Raw genomic sequence first — 21693 nt, forward strand, 5'->3', positions numbered from 1 at the left:
TTCCAGGCTTCACGACCCAGTACCTGGTCATAGTGGCCTTCATTTTTGCCTCAACCTTGGTCCGTAGTCCCTGGCTGCCTGGGCCCCCAGCCTTGTGTTCCTTAGCGGGAGAGACAGATCTCCCTACCCAGTCTTATCTTGGGCCCTTTCTGTACACTTGTTTAGGTAAAGTGCAGTGGTGTCATTGTAGCTTGCTGCAAACTCAAACTCATTGGCTCAAGCAATCCCTCTGCCCTAGTCTCCCAAGTAGCTGGGGCTACAAGCACGAGCTACCATGCCTGGCTACATTTTCTATATTTTGTAGTGACAGGGTCTTACTCTTGCTCAGGCTGATCTCAAACTCCTGACTGCAAGTGATCGTCCCTCCTTGGCCTCTCAAAGTGCTAGGTTTACATGTGTAAGGCGCTGTACCTGGCCCTTTGAGAATAGTGTTTCTCCATTACTTTCCAGGCCTGTGGCCAAAAATGTCCCTTCTTATCCCCATCAGACTTGGTGCAAGGGTGCAGCTTGGTGCAGCTCTTACAGGGTCCCCTCCTTGTCTTATCCCTTCAAATCCATTTGCTCTTACTTGTTTTCCTTGGGCCCAGCATCTCCTTTTCTTCTTTCTCTCCTGGATCCTGGGTAGCCAGAGTTGGAGACAAATGAAATGCCTATAGAGGTCACACAGATGAGTAAAGTAGGCCAGGAGTAGTGGGGACTGGGGGAGACTAGAGAGCATGCCCTGTGTGAGAGGGAAGCTGTCACCCAGCTCGCACCAATGTTACCTTGCAGGAGCTAAGAGAGCTTCTCTGACGGCCCTGTTTTTAACAGCACTGCCCCAGTTACTCCGCCCTGCTTTCCTTTCCTTGTAGCATTTACCACCACCCGGTATTTATTGTTTGTCTTACCCACTAGAATATATACTCCATGACACATACCACTGTGTCCTTAGGGCCTAGAATACTTGGTTCACAGTGGAGACTCAATAAATATTTGTAGAACGAATGGATGGAGGAATTTTGGCTAGATTTGGCAGTTTTCTTAAGAAACCAGAAATCTAGATTTTTTTAGTCATCTAGAAATCACTGTGCGGGCCAGTACTGTATGGAATAGGTCTGCAAGCCAGTTTGACTGTCACCTTCCGTCTATGCCAAGCCCCCACTGTACTAGAATTATGGCACTGAACTTTGGGACTTTGCAGACACGCCCCAGGCATGCCTGTGCCTGAAGTCACTTCTTTTGCAGTTGTCTGACCACCAGCCTGGCCAGGGTCCCCTTTAAGAGTTTGCTTCCTATCGCCTTTTGCATCTTTTTGCTGATAGGTGCTGTACTTGGTGTTTTCCATATTTTCTCAGCCCCCCAAATGCCTCGCCTCCTGTCCATAACATCCCACTGGGCTCCTGGACATTTTTGCATCTGAGTTCACTTCACCTCATATATTTGAGGCTGGAAGGCCATCCTCATCTTGCTGTGAGAGTCTCCACTATCCTGGGTTTAACACCTGATGCACTTTAAAGACCCCCACAGAACATTCAGAAGCCTCAGACTACCTAACGCTGAGTTGGCAGTCCCATTCAATTAACAGTCATCTCTGGGGGAGATGTTTAACAACCTGTCAAGGCTGTCCCCAGCAATAATAGCGATGTACCATTTCCATATCTCATCACACATTTCAGCCATGGCTGGAGCTAACAATTTCAATCATGGTGCTCATCTTTTAATTTCTTTATTTCTTACACCTGACTTCTAGCATTTTCTCTTTATTTTTGAATCCAAAGAGTACTATAATTAAAGTTAGTAAGTAAGCCACTTTCCCTCAAAACAGGCTCTGAGATGTATTTACATAAGCTCCAAATGTACTTACTTAGTGATTTCCCCCCTTCTGGTGAATCAGTTCCACTTTTATAATTTACTACTAATTTTTTCCCACTCTAAATAGCATTGAAGGTCTGATTTAAAGCCAGGGGTGGGGCAGGGAAGGCCTGAAATGGTTTCATGCCACTGGGTCTTATTCCTTCAATAACAGCAGAGGTTAGATGAGAATGGGCCAGCAGGATTCCTGAGCAACTTGGAAGAAACTCTGAAATAGTCTGAATAAGTACCTCAGCTGTGATGAGTTCTCTCCCTCCCTCCTTCCCCTCCACTTCCCCTTTCCATCCATCCATCCCTCCCTCCCTTCCTTCTTTCTTTTTTTTTTGTAGAGACAGAGTCTCACTTTATGGCCCTTGGTAGAGTGCTGTGGCCTCACACAGCTCACAGCAACCTCCAACTCCTGGGCTTAAGCGATTCTCTTGCCTCAGCCTTCTGAGTAGCTGGGACTACAGGTGTCCGCCACAACGCCTGGCTATTTTTTTGGTTGCAGTTTGGCCGGGCCGGGTTTGAACCCGCCACCCTCAGTATATGGGCCCGTGCCTTACCGACTGAGCCACAGGTGCCACCCCCTTCCTTCTTTCTTTTCCTCTTCACTGATAACTTAGAAAGTAAGGTAAGATGGTTTCTGATTCCACGATGACCTTTCCTATTCATTATCCAGATTTTCTTGTTTCTTTTTTTTTTTTTTCCTCTTTTTTGAAGCACATTAACTCTCTGTGGTGCTATGTAGCCCCTGGAAGCTGAAGACACCCCCTCCCCACCCCTCCACCCTGGCCCCCCCACCCCCTGCCCCGCAGCCCAGAATTGTCCTCAGGCAAATGTTGGGAAGTCACATCGTCACCCCTCCCTGCGGAGCTGCCCCCATTTTGCCTCCAGGTCTGAGAGGCCTGGGTCGCCATGGGAAACAGGAGCAGAGGTGCCAGGTGGCCTGTGGGGGGCAGCAAAAGTGGATTATTTAGTGTGCTTTATTATATGTAGTACTGCTTTAAGAGTTATTTTCATTTTTCATATGCAAGTGTGAGTGATTATAAATTGGTTTCACAGTAGTAATGAGTACATTGGATATGGAAAAACAACTATAGCCTAGGATGAAGGAGGGAAGGCGAGGGAGAGGGGAAGGGAGGGCTGTGGGCTGATGGAGGGTTAACAGGGGGACCACCCCTATGGAACATATTGCAAGTACAAGATGGATCTATCAGGTGTAGAACACAAATGTCTTAACGCTGTAATTGGGTAAATGAGGTGAAGACTGTGTTGATTAGTATGATGTAAGCACTCCAATGTGTACAAATAATCAACACATTGAATCCCATAATGGCATAAATGTATTCATGATCTATGTACAAATGACTTAATAAAAAAAAGAGATATTTTGAGGATATAAAAATTACAGTTGCACATATGAGTCACATTGCCCTTGCTCAGAAAAACAACAGTAAGACCTGGGGCTAATTTTTGAAACTGTTAGTGACTCATTTCCAGGGTGACCCTATACCCCACACCCTTGCTGAGAACATGGCTCCTGGGTCCCTGGAGATTTTGGACATCTCTGATGCTCAGGATTAATGTACTCTAATGTCTTGCTTCTAGAACAATGGTACCTTGATACAGTGCAGCAATAGAATGAGGACACTGTTCCAGGAAGGTGTGCTGGGTTCTTAAATGCACAAATAGCAGCAGGTGTGTTCATGGTATTGAATAGTGGCGCATTCAGGTGCGGCTGAGGGTGGACGCTCGAAAGAGTGAAGTAACATGTGGCTTATCTGACATACTCATTGTCAAAATCAAGTAGGGTCACAGCCCATTCATTCATTTCCATATTCTCCATGCCAGGAAACAGTGGAGAAAAAATAGGCACTGTTTCTTCTTTCCTGATAAAGAGGGAGGGGAAGAGAATTCCAGTGAGCAGGAAGGATGTGAATAAAGGTTCTTCAGCTTGAAAGAGCACACCCCTGGGGGGGACTTGCCATGAAGTGGTGGTACTGGAGCAAACAGGGTGTAGGCAGTGCAGACACTTAGGGTGGAGAGGGAGGCAATGGCCAGATCATGCAAGGCCCGGAGCTGTGTGGAGAAGTTTGGACTTTATTCCTGAGGGTAATATGGAAGCATGGAAGGTTTGAAAGCAGGGGTGTGTACAGCCAGGTTTGCTGTGGTGGTGGTGGGGCAGATAGAAACACCAGGCAACCAACAATCGCATAGTCGAGGAAACCCTAATCCTCAGCCTTTGAACACGACTGGTATTGGAAGGGGGCTACTAAAAAGAAAATCGAAACCCACATTTTTCATTAAATAGTTCCTTAAAAATGTTTGATAAAGATCTTACTTTGAAAAATGACACAAAAAATTACACAAAAATTTGTCTTCTATTTCATAATAGTTACGCAATAATTGCAGCTTTGTGCTAGTTCTTACAAGGGGGGATTCAATTGTTGACTTTTGAGGGGGGTACTTTTTTTAAATAAAGAAATGACAAGACAGCAGGATTCAATACCTTCTACTTCCTGCTTGACTTTTGAGGCAAAATCATGAAGATATTCAAGGATTTTCTGTTTCCCTGAGGACCTCTTGCAATTCCCAGATGCCCAAACCATTCCCTTTTCAAATGCCAATCCTGCCTTAAGCCTTGGCACTTTTCTCTTTTTTGCTGCAACGGCTTAAACTCTGTCAACTTCTCCTTGGTCAATGGCTCTGAAGCAGATTTCCGCTGTCACTTTCATCGACTTCATGAAATCCTGCAAATTTAGCAAAATGTTTAGTGTCACTTTGCAATTGCCTTGTGTTGTGTTTGCAGGAGGGGCTGGCCAGGTTGGTAGTTATTAGTGTTACTAGGGTTAAGTGGGAAGGGATGGTTAGGTGCAAACTCATGAATGTTTTTATGTCATGGCAATTTTGCTTATTTCTGCAACATCCTATTTGTAACTCCTAGAGAATGACTGTTTGGAGAAAGAGGGTCCCTTATAGTCTCAGTGGGAAAAGCAGCAATGGCAGTGGTGTCAGAGAAGAGGATGGGATGTGAGAGCTGTTCAGGAATAAAATCTAAAGCAATTGGATGTGGATGGAGAGATGGAGTGGGGAAAGGGATTGGAATGGCTCCCAGGCTCGAGCAACTGAGAAATCAGAGGTGCTATCACCTGAAGGGAGAAACTTGGCACAGGGAGGCAGGTGGGTGACAGCTAAGTAGCAGCTCTGCTCCCTATGCCAAATGTGAGGATGGTATGCAGAAAGACACTAGCAACTTCCTAGTATCATTTTAGCTTCTGTTTTCTTCTAAGTAGTAGACACTCAATAAATGTTTTCTGATTCACTCGTTTGGGCTCCCCTGTGTTTTGGTTTAATTGTGTGTTGGGTGATAATGGCAAAATAAGGAGGTTTAGTGAGGGCTTTCTGTGCGGCAAGCACTTATTTTTATCTTCATAACAACTCTAAAAGTAGTGGCTATTTTGTGTTACTTCAGTGTAAGGAGCTTAAGGAGCTGCTGTCGTGTGGGGTAGGTCAGAGGGTGAATCAAATGTTACCATTTGATGGGGTGGGAAGGGAGGATGGATGAAGGCAAATGGAATTGAAGATGTGGAGAGGCTAGTAACAAGTTAGGTGTGAACCGAGGTGAGGAGGGACCATTCTTGAAAATTCTTGCTCTTCTTGTACAGAGGTCAAGGGCATAAATTTCAAATGGTGAAAACTGTGTTTATTTCAGCTGACAAGTGGCACTGCAGGGTGCAGAAGAGGAGGCAAGCTCATCATCTTAAGGGACTAGCCCTGGCTCTGACACTGACTGCCTAGGAGGGTAGACATTTGAGCTGAGGGCCTCAGTTTTACTTATCAAGCAAATGGGTATCACATGCCTGCTTTATCTGGTGCAAAGTATTGGCAGACCAAATATAGGAAGTGTTAAAGGAAAAACTTTATTTAAAAAATAAATTTAATAGTTTATTTGAGCAAAGGATTTGTGAACTGGCAGCACTCAATACCAGAAGAGGTTCAGGGAGGTCTGCTGTGGTAGTGTGGGCTTTGATAGGCTGAATGCAGAAGACAAAGACAATATATTTGATTGGTTAGGGTAGAAAGACCCTAGTTAGAGGTTAGTTGGTGGTTTCTGACTGGTAAAGTCTCTGGTTTGATTTTCGTCTTTACACAGGGCATTGGTTTGCTGCCTAGAAACTTAAAGAGCTATAGCTGCCCCAGACTACTGGCCTCCCAACTGAAATGTTTTTAACAGACAGTATTCTCCTTGTGCAATACACTAACAAGGGTGTGGCTTATGTGATTTCAGAGGAACTCCTGGGGGGTGAAGGGCTGAGCCTAGAAAGCATTTTTTCTTATCTCCAGTTTGCACGAACTTACTCTGTCCAGAAGCCACTGGATTAACCTACTTTAATTCTACTTGCTAAAGTAGAATTAACGATAATAGGGGCAATTTCCAGATGTGAAGGGGCATTGGTAGGTTTGAAGAAGGTGAAGAGAACTGGCATTTTGAAGCTGACTCAGAGCAGAGCAGGCAGGTGGTAAAGAGGTGATGGGTCAGGACAGAGCGGGGCCGTGGTGCAGGGACTCATGTTTGTCACTGTGCATGTGAGCGGCTTCTCCCAGATGCACTTCCCTGGGCTCCACGTTGTCTGTTTGAGGGAGCCTGAGGTGCTGGCTGAATGCCCACACAGGGTTTTCCAGAAGTCACTGAAGGTCCTGTTTTGGTCTAGATACAGGTAGGCCAACAACTTGTTCCTTATCAGCAGGGAAGCAGTTGCTTATTGGGGGGACTTAACTGAAGCTCCGGTGAGCTCCTCTGGCAGCCCCTAGATCTGGCACTGAGAATGTGTGTAAATCTAATATGGCTTTAATCCTCCTCAGGAGCTTTGGTTAGGGAAGTGGGGGACTAAATTTAGTCTAATCCAGTTTACAACTTTGTTCCATTCCAAATTCAAGCAGTTTGTTTAGGCATGACTCTGTCCCTCCTGGACACCTATCCCTTCTCCTCTCCAAGATGGTGCTGCTTGTGTTGGAGGGGCCTCTAGGACCAGCCAGCTAGGCCCTTGTACATGCTGGCCTGTGTCTGCCCAGGTATGGCTGCCTGTCTCCCATGTGGGCCTTCTGCTGTGCTCACTGCTGGTGTTGGACCAGCAGCCTCTCATCTTCTTCTGTTTAGGCCTCAGGAGGACTGAGGGGTCACTGGGGAGCCGAGGGATGCCTGGTGGTGCCCTACGAAACCTCTCTTTGTCATGGTTTTCTCTGGGTCCCAGTGGGGGAGGGGCCAGGAGGCCCTTTGTCCTCTGTGCTCACACCCATCCATTCAGGCGCTGCCTCACCCTCAGGAGTTTGGTCTTACTGCTCTTCCCTGGCTCACTTCCTTGAAGCTGTGCTGATGGTGGGATGAGGGAAAGTGACACTAACTGAGACACCCACTGTTAATCCTGCAGGCATTGATTCCTCTGTTGTGTGCGTACCTATGTGTAGCTTTGATACTTTTGTTTCCTGATGTCCTCTCTACCCTACTGGAGAAAATATATCAAATCTATCTATCTGCCCACATGTAGTCCCTCAGTATCCATGGGGGGTTGGCTCCAGGAACCCTCTCCAGTGTGTATACCAAAACTTGTGGATACTTGAGTCTCTGATATAAAATGATGTAGCATCTGCCTATAACTTATTTGCATCCTCCCATATGCTTCAAATTGCTCCTCAATTGCTTATAATACCTAATACAATGTAGATGTTATATAGTAGTTGTTAAGCTGTATTGTTTAGGGAATAATTATAAGAAAGAAAAGTCTATACATGTTCAGTATGGATCCAACCATCCATTTTTTTTTCCTGAATATTTTGAATCCACAATTGGTTGAATCCCTGGATTGGAACACACAGATTCAGAAGGCTGACTGCAGATTCCATATATATTTGTGTGTGTGTATTTACATTTCAATTTGTTATAAATAAGTCCTTGTCACTCAGTATCAAATGACCCTGTATGATATACTGGGAGGGACAGCTCATTTTGCAGATTAGGAACCCGAGACTCCTAGGAGTCAGGAGACTACTGCAGGCCCCTGGACAGTCCAGTGAGGGCCGGGGGATTTGAACACAGGCTCTCTGAATCCAATGCCTGTGTTATTTCTACTCTTCTAAGCTTGTAGGCTTCTTGAGGGCAGAGTCCTTTACATCTGTCTTGTCACAGTGTCCTGCAGACTGTCCTGCACATGGTGATGCTTGCTAAGTGCAGTGCTGGCGAGTAATGAGGGCATAGGAGGCTAGCCCTTAGCCCAGAGGGAGACAACCTCAGGATGTGTTTTCTGAGGAGGGTTGAGGCTGGTGCAAGGTGGTACTAAATGATTCTAAGAGGATTGGAACTTAGAAGGAGGCTCTAGCTCAGGATGTCTATAAGACATGGCCAATTCATTCACAGGTGCTGCTATTGAGTGGTGATGATGTGGCTTGGGGGAGCAGGTGACAATGATCTCAGAGTAAAAAGAAATACTTGAAGGTGCAAAAAGGCCATGGCATTGCTGGACCCAGGTGTCACCAGGGCTGGCAGGTGTCTGGATCCAGGGTTGAGCTGGGGGAGGGGAGTGGCACCAAACACCCAAGGGAGTTGGATTCTGCTAGGTTCAGGGTGACTAACTTTGCCCCTCCTCACAGGGGGTGAGGGTTGGCATCTATAGGACTTGGGGGTAAAGAAGAATGGAATGATTGTATGGCTTAAAGGTCCTGAAGTAGGTCATGAGGTCACTCTCCCAAATGCAAGTGGACCTGAGTCTAATCATCGTATACAAGGGATCTTCTGACACATGAATGTCAGAACTGGATGAGACAAGGTCCTACCGGGTGGGAGCTTGCCTTTGCTGAAATTTCCTTTACCCAGAGAGGGTAGAAGTAAGAGAAGGAAGGAAGAAGCAGAGAGTGGGTCCCAGAAAACTCTAATAGAGATAGGCTGTCATCATCAGCAACATTTATATTACTAAGTAATTGTTTAGAACTGTAGACTTATTAGAAGCCATCTTGTCCAACCTCCTTCAAATGCAGGAAGAGTTTTCTCAACACCGATTTTACTGTGGACCTTCTGGCTCATTAGCTCCTAGTGAGGGGTGATTCTCCCACCCAGCAGAAATTTGGCAATTTTTGGTTGTCCTACATTGTGACATATAGTGGGTGGAGGCCAGGGATGCTGTTGATCCTGTGATGCCACCACAAATGGCCCCCATCCCCAGGTGCCAACAGTGCTGAGACTGAGAAGTCCTGTCCCATCAGGAGCCACCTGCATTACCGGGGCTTTATTAACTGAGATAGTAGCTCTGCCTTCTAAATCCAACTCTAGCTCTGCACAGTATTAACATATGCTGCTTTCTCTACTTCTGTTTGAAATTATCAACTACAAAATGGTTTAAATCATAAGAATTTCTTGCTGGTAATCAAGGCATGAACTTTCAGATCACATCTGACAAATTCATGCCATGGTGAATTCATTCAGTGAGCATTTTATACTGGAGTCTAGGACAGGGCCGCAGCACACTGGTGTGCTGTGAGAGGATCTTAGGCATGCTATGAAACATTTTAAAGATCATTGATTGAATTATTTTCTAAAGAAGTTCAAAGCATAGTAAGTCTATTTTTTTTTTCCATTTTTTTTTTATTGTTGGGGATTCATTGAGGGTACAATAAGCCAGGTTACACTGATTGCATTTGTTAGGTAAAGTCCCTCTTGCAAACATGTCTTGCCCCCAGAAGGTGTGGCAAACACACCGAGGCCCCACCCCTCTCCCTCCTTCCCTCTCTCTGCTTCTCCTCCCCCCCCCCCCCCCGCCCCATGACCTTACAACCATTGTTTATTGTACAGGTGATCCCCAACCCACATGATGGGCTTATAGGTAAGATTTCTGGTAGCAAGCTCGGGCACCAGGGCCTCCAAACTTTTTGGATTCACAGCGACTGGGGTCAGCTACAAGCAGGGTCTGGTCATACTAGATGAGGATGTCTTTAATCTCTTTCTCGGAAGCCTCGTCCACATATTTCTGGTAATAGGCCACCAGGGCTTTGGAGATGGACTGACGGATAGCATAAATTTGGGCCATGTGACCACCACCTTTCACACTGACACGAATGTCTACACCAGCAAACTGCTCCTTTCCCAGAAGCAGAACAGGTTCCCATAGCTTGTACTGCAGTGTGCACGGCTCCATCATCTCCAGGGGCTGCCCATTCACCTTGATGAGGCCATTGCCACGTTTGCAGTGCGCCATGGCTGTGGCGGTTTTCTTGCGTCTGAACACCTGCACGGACTGCAGTGGGCCCTTGGACGGCATGGCTATGGGTGTAGACTGAAGGTCCTCACTGCTTGGCTCCACAAACGGACAAGTCTATTCTTTTTTTACTCATTTTTTTTGATCAACATAATTTAAATGTGCTACCAGAGTTTAACTATAGGTTCAAGTTTACCGTGAGGTAAAAAAGATTGAAAAACACTGGTCTAGGAGAACCATAATATCCACTATCTGCCTCCAGCCAGCTTCCCATCTAGCCAGAGAGATGCAAATCTCCAAAAAAAGCAAGAATAGCCAAAAGCGTGTTTTGGTATGTGTATACATGCATTTTAATGCAGCCAAAATGGCATGAATTAAATGTCAAGGGCTTGAAAAGTCACATGCACCAAGGGGAGGGATGGAGGGAGGTTCTGTGATTTCTTAGCAGTAATGCACAAAGTTGCAGGAGAGGCCTGTGTGTAAAAACACTCAGAGCCACCTTCTATGAAAGAGTAGGCAAAGTACGTCTCAGTTGTGATCAAATATTGAAGATGGATTTTTAAAAAACAAGCATCTATTAGCAGGGTCAAAATCTTTACATTACATTCAGATGTACAATTGGTGTGGTATTCTTTATTTTTCTCAACTGTTCCTAGCTTGCCAGGGAACCCTGATTTCTGTTGACCATGAGTGGAAGGGAAACATAAACCAGCCAATTAAAGACACTATTATGCCTCTGCCTATTTCTGGTCTTCTGTGTGGAATTTTGTTATAGCAGCATGAGTGGAGTCAGGTGGGTCTCTCCCACTTCGTAAAGGCTTGTCCCTCCCCACCCTCTCCACAAGGCAACGGGAGAAGCTGGCTGTCCTCTCCTGGGGCCTTGCTGGCCTCCTGTGTGTGGCTGGGGCACCTGTGTGGTCTCCTCTCATGACCCTCCCTGGCTACCTCAGCCCCAGCATAGCACTCATTAGCACTACAGGCACCACACATCACACTGCCTGTCCAGTGCCTGCCCCTGAGGTCTCCCCACAGCCTCTGCCCCAGAATCGGCCTACCTTTTCCTTCCTGCACTCAGCTCAGCCATGTGACGGCTGAGGGAGACTTAGGGGAGGGCCCCTTTCCATGCCCCTCATCGTCTTTCTGCTGAAGTACTCCACGATGCCATTTTTATTCTGTCCCCAGATTCCCAAATGGGAAGCAGATCCTAAGCACTCTCTGCTTTGGCTTCCTCTTCAAACTATCTGGAGTGTTGCCATTGTTCCCGCTCCAGCCATTTTTCAACCTCAGGATGAGGAAGGGACTCCTGCATGGTCTCGTGTCTGAACTTTTTCCTTTCTATTCTTTCCTTCCTCTCTCTTTCCAGCCCAGAAGTGTCTCCTGTTCTTCCCCCGGTGTTTGGGAAATTCCATTAAGCTATAGATTGAGTTCTTACTACCTACAGCTTAAAATAACGTTAGATGTTCAGAACTTAAAGCTTTGATTTTAATGTATAAAGGGACGTTTTGAATTAAGAGATTTCTTTTTTAACAAAGCCTGATTCAGGATTATTGTCTCTTGGCGAACTTAAAACAATTTTTTTTTTTGACAGAGCAGGGTAATGACTTCATTGTTATGGTTGGGGGTCTGTCTCCTCTTTACTGAAGTCCTGACACCTGCTGATAAAATAGGTGAGGAGTTCTAGGACATCATTATTTGAGTGGAATTAAAACATCAACTTATTATTTTAATGAACATTAAACTCATTACCTATATAACCTGAATAAGGAATTAGAAGAACAAAGCTCAGATAGTTCCCAAAACTTCCCATGAGGTCAGTGACCCAGGAGACCCACTCTAGCTCCCTCGTTTGCCCAAATCCTGCTCAATCAGAGTCCACGAGTGGCCCAAATGTAGCATTATTGTTGTGCCACTGAGAGGAAGGATGGCAACTGTAGTTTTTTTAAGTGGTGTAACACCTAAAGGTTTATTTCTCATTCACGTAAGGTTTGCTGTGGATTCTGGAACTCTCCAAGCAACTTTGTTCTATACTGTGAATCAGGTGTCCAGGCTGTGCCATCCAGAGCAGGCACCCTCTGGGTAACAGAAACAGGGAAGAGAGGGCTGGAGGGTTGTATGCTGGCTCTTATGTCCTTTGGCCCAGAAGTGAAACTCACCACTCATGACCTGTTGGCCAGAGCTGGTCACATAGCCCTACAAAGGAGCTGGAAACATGAGGGAGCCCTTGGATATGTAGGAAATTGTAAATGTCTCTGCCATAGTCACCGAGGGCTCCACACTGCTCTGTCCTCACCTTCTTGGACCCTTGTCAGCGTCTGACCCAGCTGATCAACCTGTTCTACTCAAGACACTCTCTTCATCTGATGTCTGGATAACACACTGGGATGGGTTTGCCTTCCACCCCAATGTTTACTCTTTCTCTGCCTTCTCATGCTATGGAAACTGTAATTTAATGAACACCTGCTATGTTCTAGTTGTTACCAATCTTATTTGATCACATGGTCCTGATTGTAGTAGGCATTATTGTTACTCCTATTTTATAGATTATGAAGCCAATACAGAGAGGTAGTGTATCTTGCCCAAGTTCACACAACTAGTGATGGCAGAGAAAAATTTCTGAACTGTGTCTTTTATTTATTTATTTTTAGAGACAGAGTCTCACTTTATCACCCTCAGTAGAGTGCTATGGCATCATAGCTCACAGCAACCTGCAACTCCTGGGCTTAGGTGATTCTCTTGCCTCAGCCTCCCGAGTAGCTGGGACTACAGGCACCCACCACAATGCCCAGCTATTTTTTTGTTGCAGTTTGGCCAGGGCCAGGTTTGAAACCGCCACCCTCGGCATATGGGGCTGGCACCCTACCCCCTGAGCCACAGGCGCCACCCTGAACTGTGTCTTGTTTTGTTTTCTTGCTAAGGGATTATATCTTGTCACTGTAATCAATCTGAAAAGTAGTTCTCTGAAGCCTTGGGCAGGATTTCTTATTCCTAGTCATTTTTTTTTTTTTTGAGATAGTCTCACTATATTACCCTCAGTAGAGTGCTGTGGCATCACAGCTCACAGCAATCTCAAACTCTTGGGCTTAAGCAATTCTCTTGCCTCAGCCTCCTGAGTAGCTGGGACTACAGGTGCCTGCCACAATGCCCAGCTATTTTTTTTGTTGCAATTGTCAACTGCAACTGTTTAGCTGGCCCAGGCTGGGATCAAACCCACCAGCCTGGGTGTATGTGGCTGGCTCCATAACCACTGTGCTATGAGTGCTGAGCCATTTTTCTTTTCTTTTTTTTTGAGACAGGGTCTCAAGCTATCACCCTTGGTATAGTGCCGTGGAGTCATAGCTCACAGCAACCTCCAACTCTTGGGCTCAAGTGATCCTCTTGCCTCAGTTTTTTTATTTTTAGTAGATAAAGGGTCTTGCTTTTGCTCAGGTTGTTCTCGAACCCAGGAGCTCAAGCAATCCACCTGCCTTGGCCTCCCAGAGTGCTAGGATTACAGGCATGAGCCACCACGCCCAGCCATCTAGTCATCTTCTTCATAAAACCCAGAGTTGTCAACAACCACAGCAAACTCACCCCATAGATGTACCCCCCACAACCTGTATGGTACACACATGCCATACATATACATACCACATACCACACCCTATACATATACACCAGACATAATGTATAACACATCACACACATAACATACAACACTCCCCTATACCTCACAACCCCCCACAACACACATACAACATACATGATACACATTCACACACACAAACACATGCAACACACAGACATCCCACAGACAGCATCTAGGCTCACAATAATTCTCACCTGTGTCCCTAGAAGAGCACGCTTCCCATACTTCAAAGTCTGTTTGTGCTTACTGGACTGGGCAGCCTCTTGGTTTCCCAGGCAGTCTCCCTCCCAGTCTCAGCTGGTGGGGGCCATATGAAAACTCTGTGCTCTGCAGCTCCTTGTGCTAGGACCCTTCCTGGGGGACCAGACAGAGGCACTCCCACCTAGGTCTTCCAGTTTTCCCAATGCCTGGGACAGTGTATAAATTTCTATACTGCTTCTATTCCCAACATGTTTTGGGAATTCCTTTGTGGATTTCCTTTTCCGAGACCAGTTTAATGAGGCATAACAAATACTTTGTATGCATTCTTGTATCAGTTAGAAAAATGTTTGGCTGTAAGCAGCATAAAACCTACCATAGTGACTTAAACAAATATGGGGCTAATTTTTCTTTTACAACAAGAAATCTGGAGGTAGGTGGCCCAGAGCTAGTTTAGTTTTTAATAACGCCCTTGGGGGCTCAGACTTACACATCCTTCTCTGTTCTCCTACTGTGTTGACTTTCTTACGCTTAGAGCCTTGGGATTGCAAGATGGCTTTGTATGCATTTCAGGCATAATGTGGACTTTCTAAGTAGGATGAAGGGGAAAAATTGTGGGCAAAAAAGACTCTGCCAGCCAAGTCTGCCCATTTCACCAGGAAATCAAAAGCTTTCTTCAAATAATTTCTCCTGAGTGGACCTGTACTTAAAGTTCCTGGTGAAAACTCTAACCCATAACCAGCCCTGGCTGGAGGTGTCTGGGGAGGAGGGACCTATCCATGGAGAAATTTCTCAGCTCTTTTGTTTACCTCATGCACCACCAAACTTGGATCTAAAAGCCTCTTGACTCCTTTTGGAAATTAAAACTATGCTCAAAGATCAAAACTGTGTTCCCACTGAGAAGAGTCCAAAGAATGTGCCATAGGCTTCAAGGTAAGTCCTCAAAACAAGTTTCTGAAATGTTTTGAACAACAGAGTAAATGTCTGTCCTCTCAAGAGGACTCTTTGACGGGGAACACAATCATTGGACACATTCCTTAGAGAAACCCCATCCTTGTCATGACGATCCATTCACACCTTATTCCGTAATGGCAAGGGCCCAAAGCTGCACACGCCCACCGCGTCTCCACAGAGCCTCTGCTGCAAAGGCCTGGTGGACCCCGTGAAACATCTGGAGAAAGGCAGATGAAGAGAAAATTAAACCCTTTTCCGGCTGGGCTGCCTTGTTTGATGTCAACAACTGAGGAACATTTTGTTGCTGTGCCTGGAATTATAATGTCTACAGAGTGCCCTGGATGGGCTGCTGGAAGCCGCTTGGGTAGGCAGCAGGGACATCACATCAGAAGGCAGCCAGAGCCACGCCTGGTAAGGAGGCCTCGTGCGCTCTGATCCTTTTGAGAAGTCATTTGCTTCAGAGGTGATGCTGAGCGGTCACCCTGTCCACGCCCTGGGCTTCGCTTGTCTTAGTGTGTCAGTCTCCCTTGGCCCAATGTTGGTGGGAGTGGACTCTGTCAGGTTCAATGCTTGTTCAACTCCACTTCCCCACAGACCTGGGAGATTCAGGTACAAGATATATAAGGTGCTGGTAGAGATTTGCAGAACAAAATACAATTCATTGGGTCATCTGCAGATTTGTTTTTATTCATAAGACATTCTATGAGCTTATTCTATGTGTCATGTCAGCCACCTGCTGGGGATAGCAAGATACGTGAATCCACAGGCCTGCTGTGCAGGAAGAGATCAGAGAGTGATGCGAGGGAGAGGCAAGCAGACTAATCAAGTGCTGGGGAGCTCCAAGGAGGGGCTTGGGCTGGTGCAGCAGGCTGGGGGAGGGCCATGGAAAGCATCACCAAGCAGTTGATGCATGAACAGAGTTTTGAGGCCAGTCTGGGTGACAACTGTCATAGGAGGCAACTTGTGAAAGTGTGCAGAAGTGCAAATAATGTCTTTAGGGCTCACACACACTGAAAGAGGTGACTTCTGACTGGAGGGTGGGAGGCATTCGGAGAAGGCTTTGTGGAGGAAGAGTGAGATTCAGCTAGTGAAGTTGTAGCAAGGACTTTGCACGCAGAGGGAGCAAATGAGAAAATCCACAACAGTGAAAAAGACCAGGGTGCATGTCAGGCACATCCAAGTTTTGTGGGGAGATTAGATTTCTGGGGGTAGGGCAATGGGAAAAAGACCAGAGAAGTAGGCAGGAGCCACAATGCCCTGTTAGGAGGTTTTATTTCATTTGCAAGCAATGGAAGACAGTTGCAGGTTTTTGAACAGAGGAACACATGCTCACAGGTGTTCATAGGAAGAAAGTTGGGTCGAGAGGAGCTGGGTGAAAGGAGGAAACTGTGCCTGCCCATCCATACCCATGCTGTTTCCTTGGCTAGGTGAGGTGGTTTAGCCTCACCTAGGAGCCCTATTGCTGTCAGGAGGATGGTGTTTGTCAGTGAGGTGGAGTCTGGTGAGAGAGCAAGGTGGGAAACTGAGTTACCTCCTGGATCAGCAAAGGTTTTCAAAACATATGCGTGTGTGTGTGTATGAGAGAGAGAGAGACAGAGAGACAGAGAGACAGAGAGAGAGAGAGAGAGAGAGATGTGGCATGGGTCTGGGAGGTCCCTACTCATACAGAAAGGGATTTTCCATTTTTTTCTGCATTTACTTGAATCTCTAAAGTGACCAACACCAAGCTTCGAGATTTTTTTTTTTTTTTTGTAGAGACAGAGTCTCACTTTATGGCCCTCGGTAGAGTGCCGTGGCATCACACAGCTCACAGCAACCTCCAACTCCTGGGCTTAAGCGATTCTCTTGCCTCAGCCTCCCGAGTAGCTGGGACCACAGGCACCCACCACAACGCCCAGCTATTTTTTGGCTGCAGTTCAGCCGGGCCGGGTTTGAACCCGCCACCCTTGGTATATGGGGCCGGCGCCTTACCGACTGAGCCACAGACGCCGCCCCAAGCTTCAAGATTTTTAACTTCTCTTGACACACACACACACACACACACACATTGTGTGGTGACTAAATAGCTTCACTATCCCCTACTTTTGTCAGTGTTGCTAATAAGGGACCAAAGGAACTAATTTTTGTTTCTTTTTTCCCCCCTTTCTTATCATTTTCTACTCCACTAGTTGAATGTCTAGGAGTTGGGAAATGGTCAGCAACTGGGTCAGGGCAGGCCAAGGAGCAGAGAATTTCCACCCCCAGTAAATGACTGCCTACGAGGCAGCAGGAGCTGCTGGCTGCAGGTGCATTTCTGACCCTGGGGGAGGAGAATCTGCTTGCCTGACTTAGCGGGGAGTGGTGTGACATGAACTCTGGACTGAATAAGGCAGCGAGGGTCTGAGAAAGCAGGAGCCCTGCAGGCCTGGCCTGACCAGTCTGTGTCCCTCATGACACTGCGCAGGTGACTGTTGGCTCTTGGCCGCCATTGCCTCCCTGACCTTGAATGAAGAGCTGCTTTACCGGGTGGTCCCCAAGGATCAGAACTTCCAGAAGGACTATGCGGGCATCTTTCATTTTCAGGTATTGTGCCTTGCTCATGACCTTTGTCACTACTTTCCATGCTTTTAGGTCCCATCTCAGATCTACTGAATGCTTTGACAGTCCCTCCAAGTAATTCCAATGCACACCAAAGTCTGCTCTAATGCCTCCATCCACTCATTCTCCCCAAGCCATGTGGCCTGGAGGAAAGCACTTTGGACTGAGGGTAGGAGATGTGGATCTGAATCCCCATTGCTGCCAGAAGCAATGTTACTAGAAGTTTTCTATTCCAACTGGTATCTCCTATGGACACAGAGGAGTGAGACCCAGATCCTGCTCTTACAGAGTTTGGAGTGGTGGCACAGAGTCCCAGTGTGAGGTCTGCTGTAGAGACTCCTCCCCATTTGCTCATTCATGAGGGAAGCAGCCACTATGTCTCCCCCTTTCCCCAGTTCTGGCAGTATGGAGAGTGGGTAGAGGTGGTCATCGATGACAGACTGCCCACCAAGAATGGACAGCTCCTCTTCCTACACTCCGAAGAAGGCAATGAATTCTGGAGTGCACTGCTGGAGAAAGCCTACGCCAAGTAAGTGGGGGCAGCTAGGGACTAGAAGACTCTCATCTGCCTTACCATCTCAAATATGGGGTGACATGGTCACATTTTCCCAGCACACAGACCCCCATAGGCTGTAGAGGAAACATCTCTCCTTCAGGAACTAAGATAAACAGAAATTTGGGCTGAGAGTTTAACATCTCAGCTCTGTCCCATGCATGGTAGGCAAGCCTTCTTGCCCCTCTGGACCTTGGCTTTTTATTTTTCCAACCCCCAAGGTAAATTCTTAGAGCAACATGATTTTTAAAAAGAATGATGAACAATACAGAATGTCCCCAAAGTTGCCCATAAAGTCCTCATACATAGGGAAAATGGGAAATTGTAACTAAATGTATCTTTATTTGAAAAATAACAGGGGTACCAAAAAATGTATGCACAATTTAAGTGATGTTATGTATGTGTTAATGTTTTGAAGTTGAATCGAATTACATACAATAGCAATGTGTAGTATTACTCTGCTCAGAAGATGGCTTTAATCAAATGAATGCTACCATCATCATATTCCGGGGATAGTCAAAGACAATGGTGGAAGCACAGTTATTGTTTGACCATTTTGAAGTGGTGTTTGAAATTCGAGAACTTTGAGGAAGTACAATGACAATGGAAGCATGAGAATGCACCAGAACCTCCAACGGCCCTAACAACTGCACATATTGGAGACAAGTTTGAGACTCATGGTGCTGTGTGTGATGTGCACCAGGAAAGATCGGAGGCCTTGCACAACAAGTCCTGCTCCTCTGCTGTGGTGTTGGAACAGTTCACATGCTTGCCAGGGAAGTCTACCAAACAGTGTGCACGTGAGTCAAGAATTAGCAGAACAAGCATACGATGCAACCTTAAAACAGCAAAATGGAAATTTTTCATCCCAAGATTATTATAGGGACTAAATGAAGATGACCCTGATTGAAGGGTGCAGTATTGTGAATGGTTCCAAAACACTGTAGGAGAGGAATTGGAGGAATTGAGGAATTTGCAGTTTAGTCTGAGGCAGTGCAGTTTAAATTGAATGGAATAGTGAGCAGGCGTAATTGTGTGTACCAGGCACCAGAAAATCTATGTTTATGTGGAGAAAGAAATCAATGCCTGGTGTGGACCGTCTTTAAGGGGACTAATTGGGCCATAGTTTTTTTTGAGACAGAGTCTCACTTTGTCACCAATGGTAGAATGTCATGGCATCACAGCTCACAGCAACCTCAAACTCTTGGGCTCAAGTGATCCTCTTGCCTCAGTTTTTTTTCATTTATTAGTAGGGATGGATGGGGTCTCACTATTGCTCAGGCTGGTCTTGATCTCATGAGCTCAAGTGATCTACCTGCGTTGGCCTCTGAGAGTGCTGGAATTACAGGCGTGAGCCACAGCACTCGGCCTGGGCCATTTTTTTTTGAAGGTACCATTGCTAGTCAAGTGTACCCAGACATGTTGCACACATCCATTTTACCTGAAATTTGTACACCTTTGGGGAATGATCAATTTTACTTTCATCAAGGTGATGCCCCAGGACACTTCCACTGAGACGTGAGAGCTGACCTCGATGACAATTGCCAGGACAATGATGGGAGGAAGAAGTGCGGTTGACTTTCCCCATGTTCTCTTGACTTAAAACTGCTTGACTTCTCCCTATGGGGGACCTTAAAGGATGTGTTGGACCATAGAAAACTGGCCGCACTGGTGGTACTTCAGGAAGAACCGAAAGGGCACGTGCAGCAGTACAAGCAGACCCTTTAGTCAACATCACTGAGCAGTAATTTGCAGTAATCAGAAGTGTCTGGACGCTGATGGCACCACTTTGAGGACCTCTGGTAATGATAGAAGTTGAATGTGACTTGAATTCTTTTTTTTTTTTATTTTTATTTTTTATTGTTGGGGATTCATTGAGGGTACAATAAGCCAGGTTACGCTGATTGCAATTGTTAGGTAAAGTCCCTCTTGCAATTATGTCTTGCTCCCATAAAGTGTGACACACACCAAGGCGTGACTTGAGTTCTTGTTTTGTTATTGGTATGTATTGAGTATTACAATCTGAGTGCAAGTTTTTCCTTTCTTAAAATGTGTATACATTGTATTCATTGTGAAATTTTACAAAATATTTACAAAATATTCTCTATGTGTTGACCACCTCTTTGTAAAATTTTGTGATAGTTTGTAAATAAAGGTGAATTTAGCTATAATTTTCTATTTTCCCTATATATGATGACTTTAGGTGAGACTTTTGGGACACTCAGTAGTAATAAAGCAAATGTACTTAGATACCAAACTCAATAAAGTCTGCTCTTTCCTCAGGGGTCATTCTCCTTCTCACTGGCATTTGAAGTTCAAAGCCTTTTGGGGTGTTCTTTTAATTAGTTTTGTTTACTGACACCCTTTTCTACAACCCCAGTTGCTTTCCAGTCCTGTTCTCAAAGCAAGCCTTGGCAGTTACCTCAGAGCCTTGAGGGAGGGTCCCCCTCCTCCCTACCTGTGTCCCCAACCCCAGGAACCCAAGCAGCTGGGGTTAACTCTGAAAGCCTCATCCTTGGATTTGTAAAGGTACAGGTGGCATGGAGAGAGTTGTCTGAGATCTGTTCCTAGTAAAGTGCTGAGATGGCCACAGGAATTAGTGGTCTAAGCACCTTCTTGGCTTCTAGGTAAAACTGACAGAGGCCCCTTCTTTACTTTCCAGGCGACATCCCTGTCCCCAATCCCTGTGCTCCTCTCCCAAGATATTTTCTTTCTTTTCCAACAGGCTCAATGGCTCTTATGAGGCCCTGGCTGGAGGATCAACAGTGGAGGGGTTTGAGGATTTCACAGGTGGCATCTCTGAGTTTTACGACCTGAAGAAGCCACCATCCTGCCTGTATCAGATCATCCGGAAGGCCCTCCGTGCGGGGTCTCTGCTGGGCTGCTCCATTGATGTGAGCCAGGCAGTGTCTCTCTATTCTCTCTCCCCATGCGTGGTCAGGAATGGATAGGACAGGGGCAGAGAGGACAGCGAAGGGTCTGAGATTCAATGGACAATGCACTGACAATACACTGTCCACAGCATGCAGAGGCTGGTTAAGACCTAATTAGTGGGTAGCCCCAGCCCCCTATCCCCAACTGTCAGAGCCCTTTAGTACAGCTGGAGTCGCCCTGATGACATAGTCTTGGTCCCTGGCTCCTGGGTCCTACCTCTGCTATTTCCCTTTTTTTTTTTTTGAGACAGAGTGTCACTATGTTGCCCTCGGTAGAGTGCTGTGGCATCACAGCTCACAGCAACCTCAAACTCTCGGGCTTAAGCCATTCTCTTGCCTCAGCCTTCTGAGTAGCTGGAACTACAGATGCCTGCCACAACACCCAGCTATTTTTTTTTTTTTTTGATGTTGTTGTTTTCGTAGTAGTCATTGTTGTTTTTAGTAGGCCCTGGACAGGTTCGAACCTGCCAGCCCCGGTGTATGTGACCAGTGCCCTAACTACTGAGTTACGGGCGCCGAGCCTATTTTCCTTTTGTTAAACAATCTTAAGGTTTTGCTAAGCAGTCATCAACAAATATGATGATTGACAATACTCAACGGACTTGGAAGTAAAGGGAAGGGATTTTGAAATCAGGGGTCATGGCCTGACAGGAGGGTTGGCTGTATAGAATTCCAGGGTGGCTGTGGAGACCAGAGGCCAGTGGCCACTGCCCTGAGGTCCTGTCACTGCCTGCTCATGGCTGCTCTGCCCTGCTCTCTTGCCTTTGCCTGGTGATA

General features: G+C 46.2%; 1 protein-coding gene and 1 pseudogene across 3 annotated transcripts in view; one reads left to right on the forward strand and one right to left on the reverse strand.

Moving 5' to 3' along the window:
* The window catches only part of CAPN8 (calpain 8), a 90495-nt gene that overhangs the window by 19055 nt on the left and 49747 nt on the right, over positions 1–21693 (forward strand). For all 3 annotated transcript variants that reach the window (XM_053607645.1, XM_053607647.1, XM_053607646.1), the window contains exons 3-5: positions 17297–17415; positions 17826–17959; positions 20709–20877. In XM_053607645.1, the coding sequence (XP_053463620.1) occupies positions 17297–17415; positions 17826–17959; positions 20709–20877 (422 nt within the window). The remainder of the gene's footprint in view (positions 1–17296; positions 17416–17825; positions 17960–20708; positions 20878–21693) is intronic.
* LOC128597341 (40S ribosomal protein S16-like) lies at positions 9691–10139 on the reverse strand (annotated as a pseudogene).

The sequence above is a fragment of the Nycticebus coucang genome, chromosome 10 (assembly GCF_027406575.1).
Source record: "Nycticebus coucang isolate mNycCou1 chromosome 10, mNycCou1.pri, whole genome shotgun sequence".
NCBI lineage: Eukaryota > Metazoa > Chordata > Mammalia > Primates > Lorisidae > Nycticebus > Nycticebus coucang.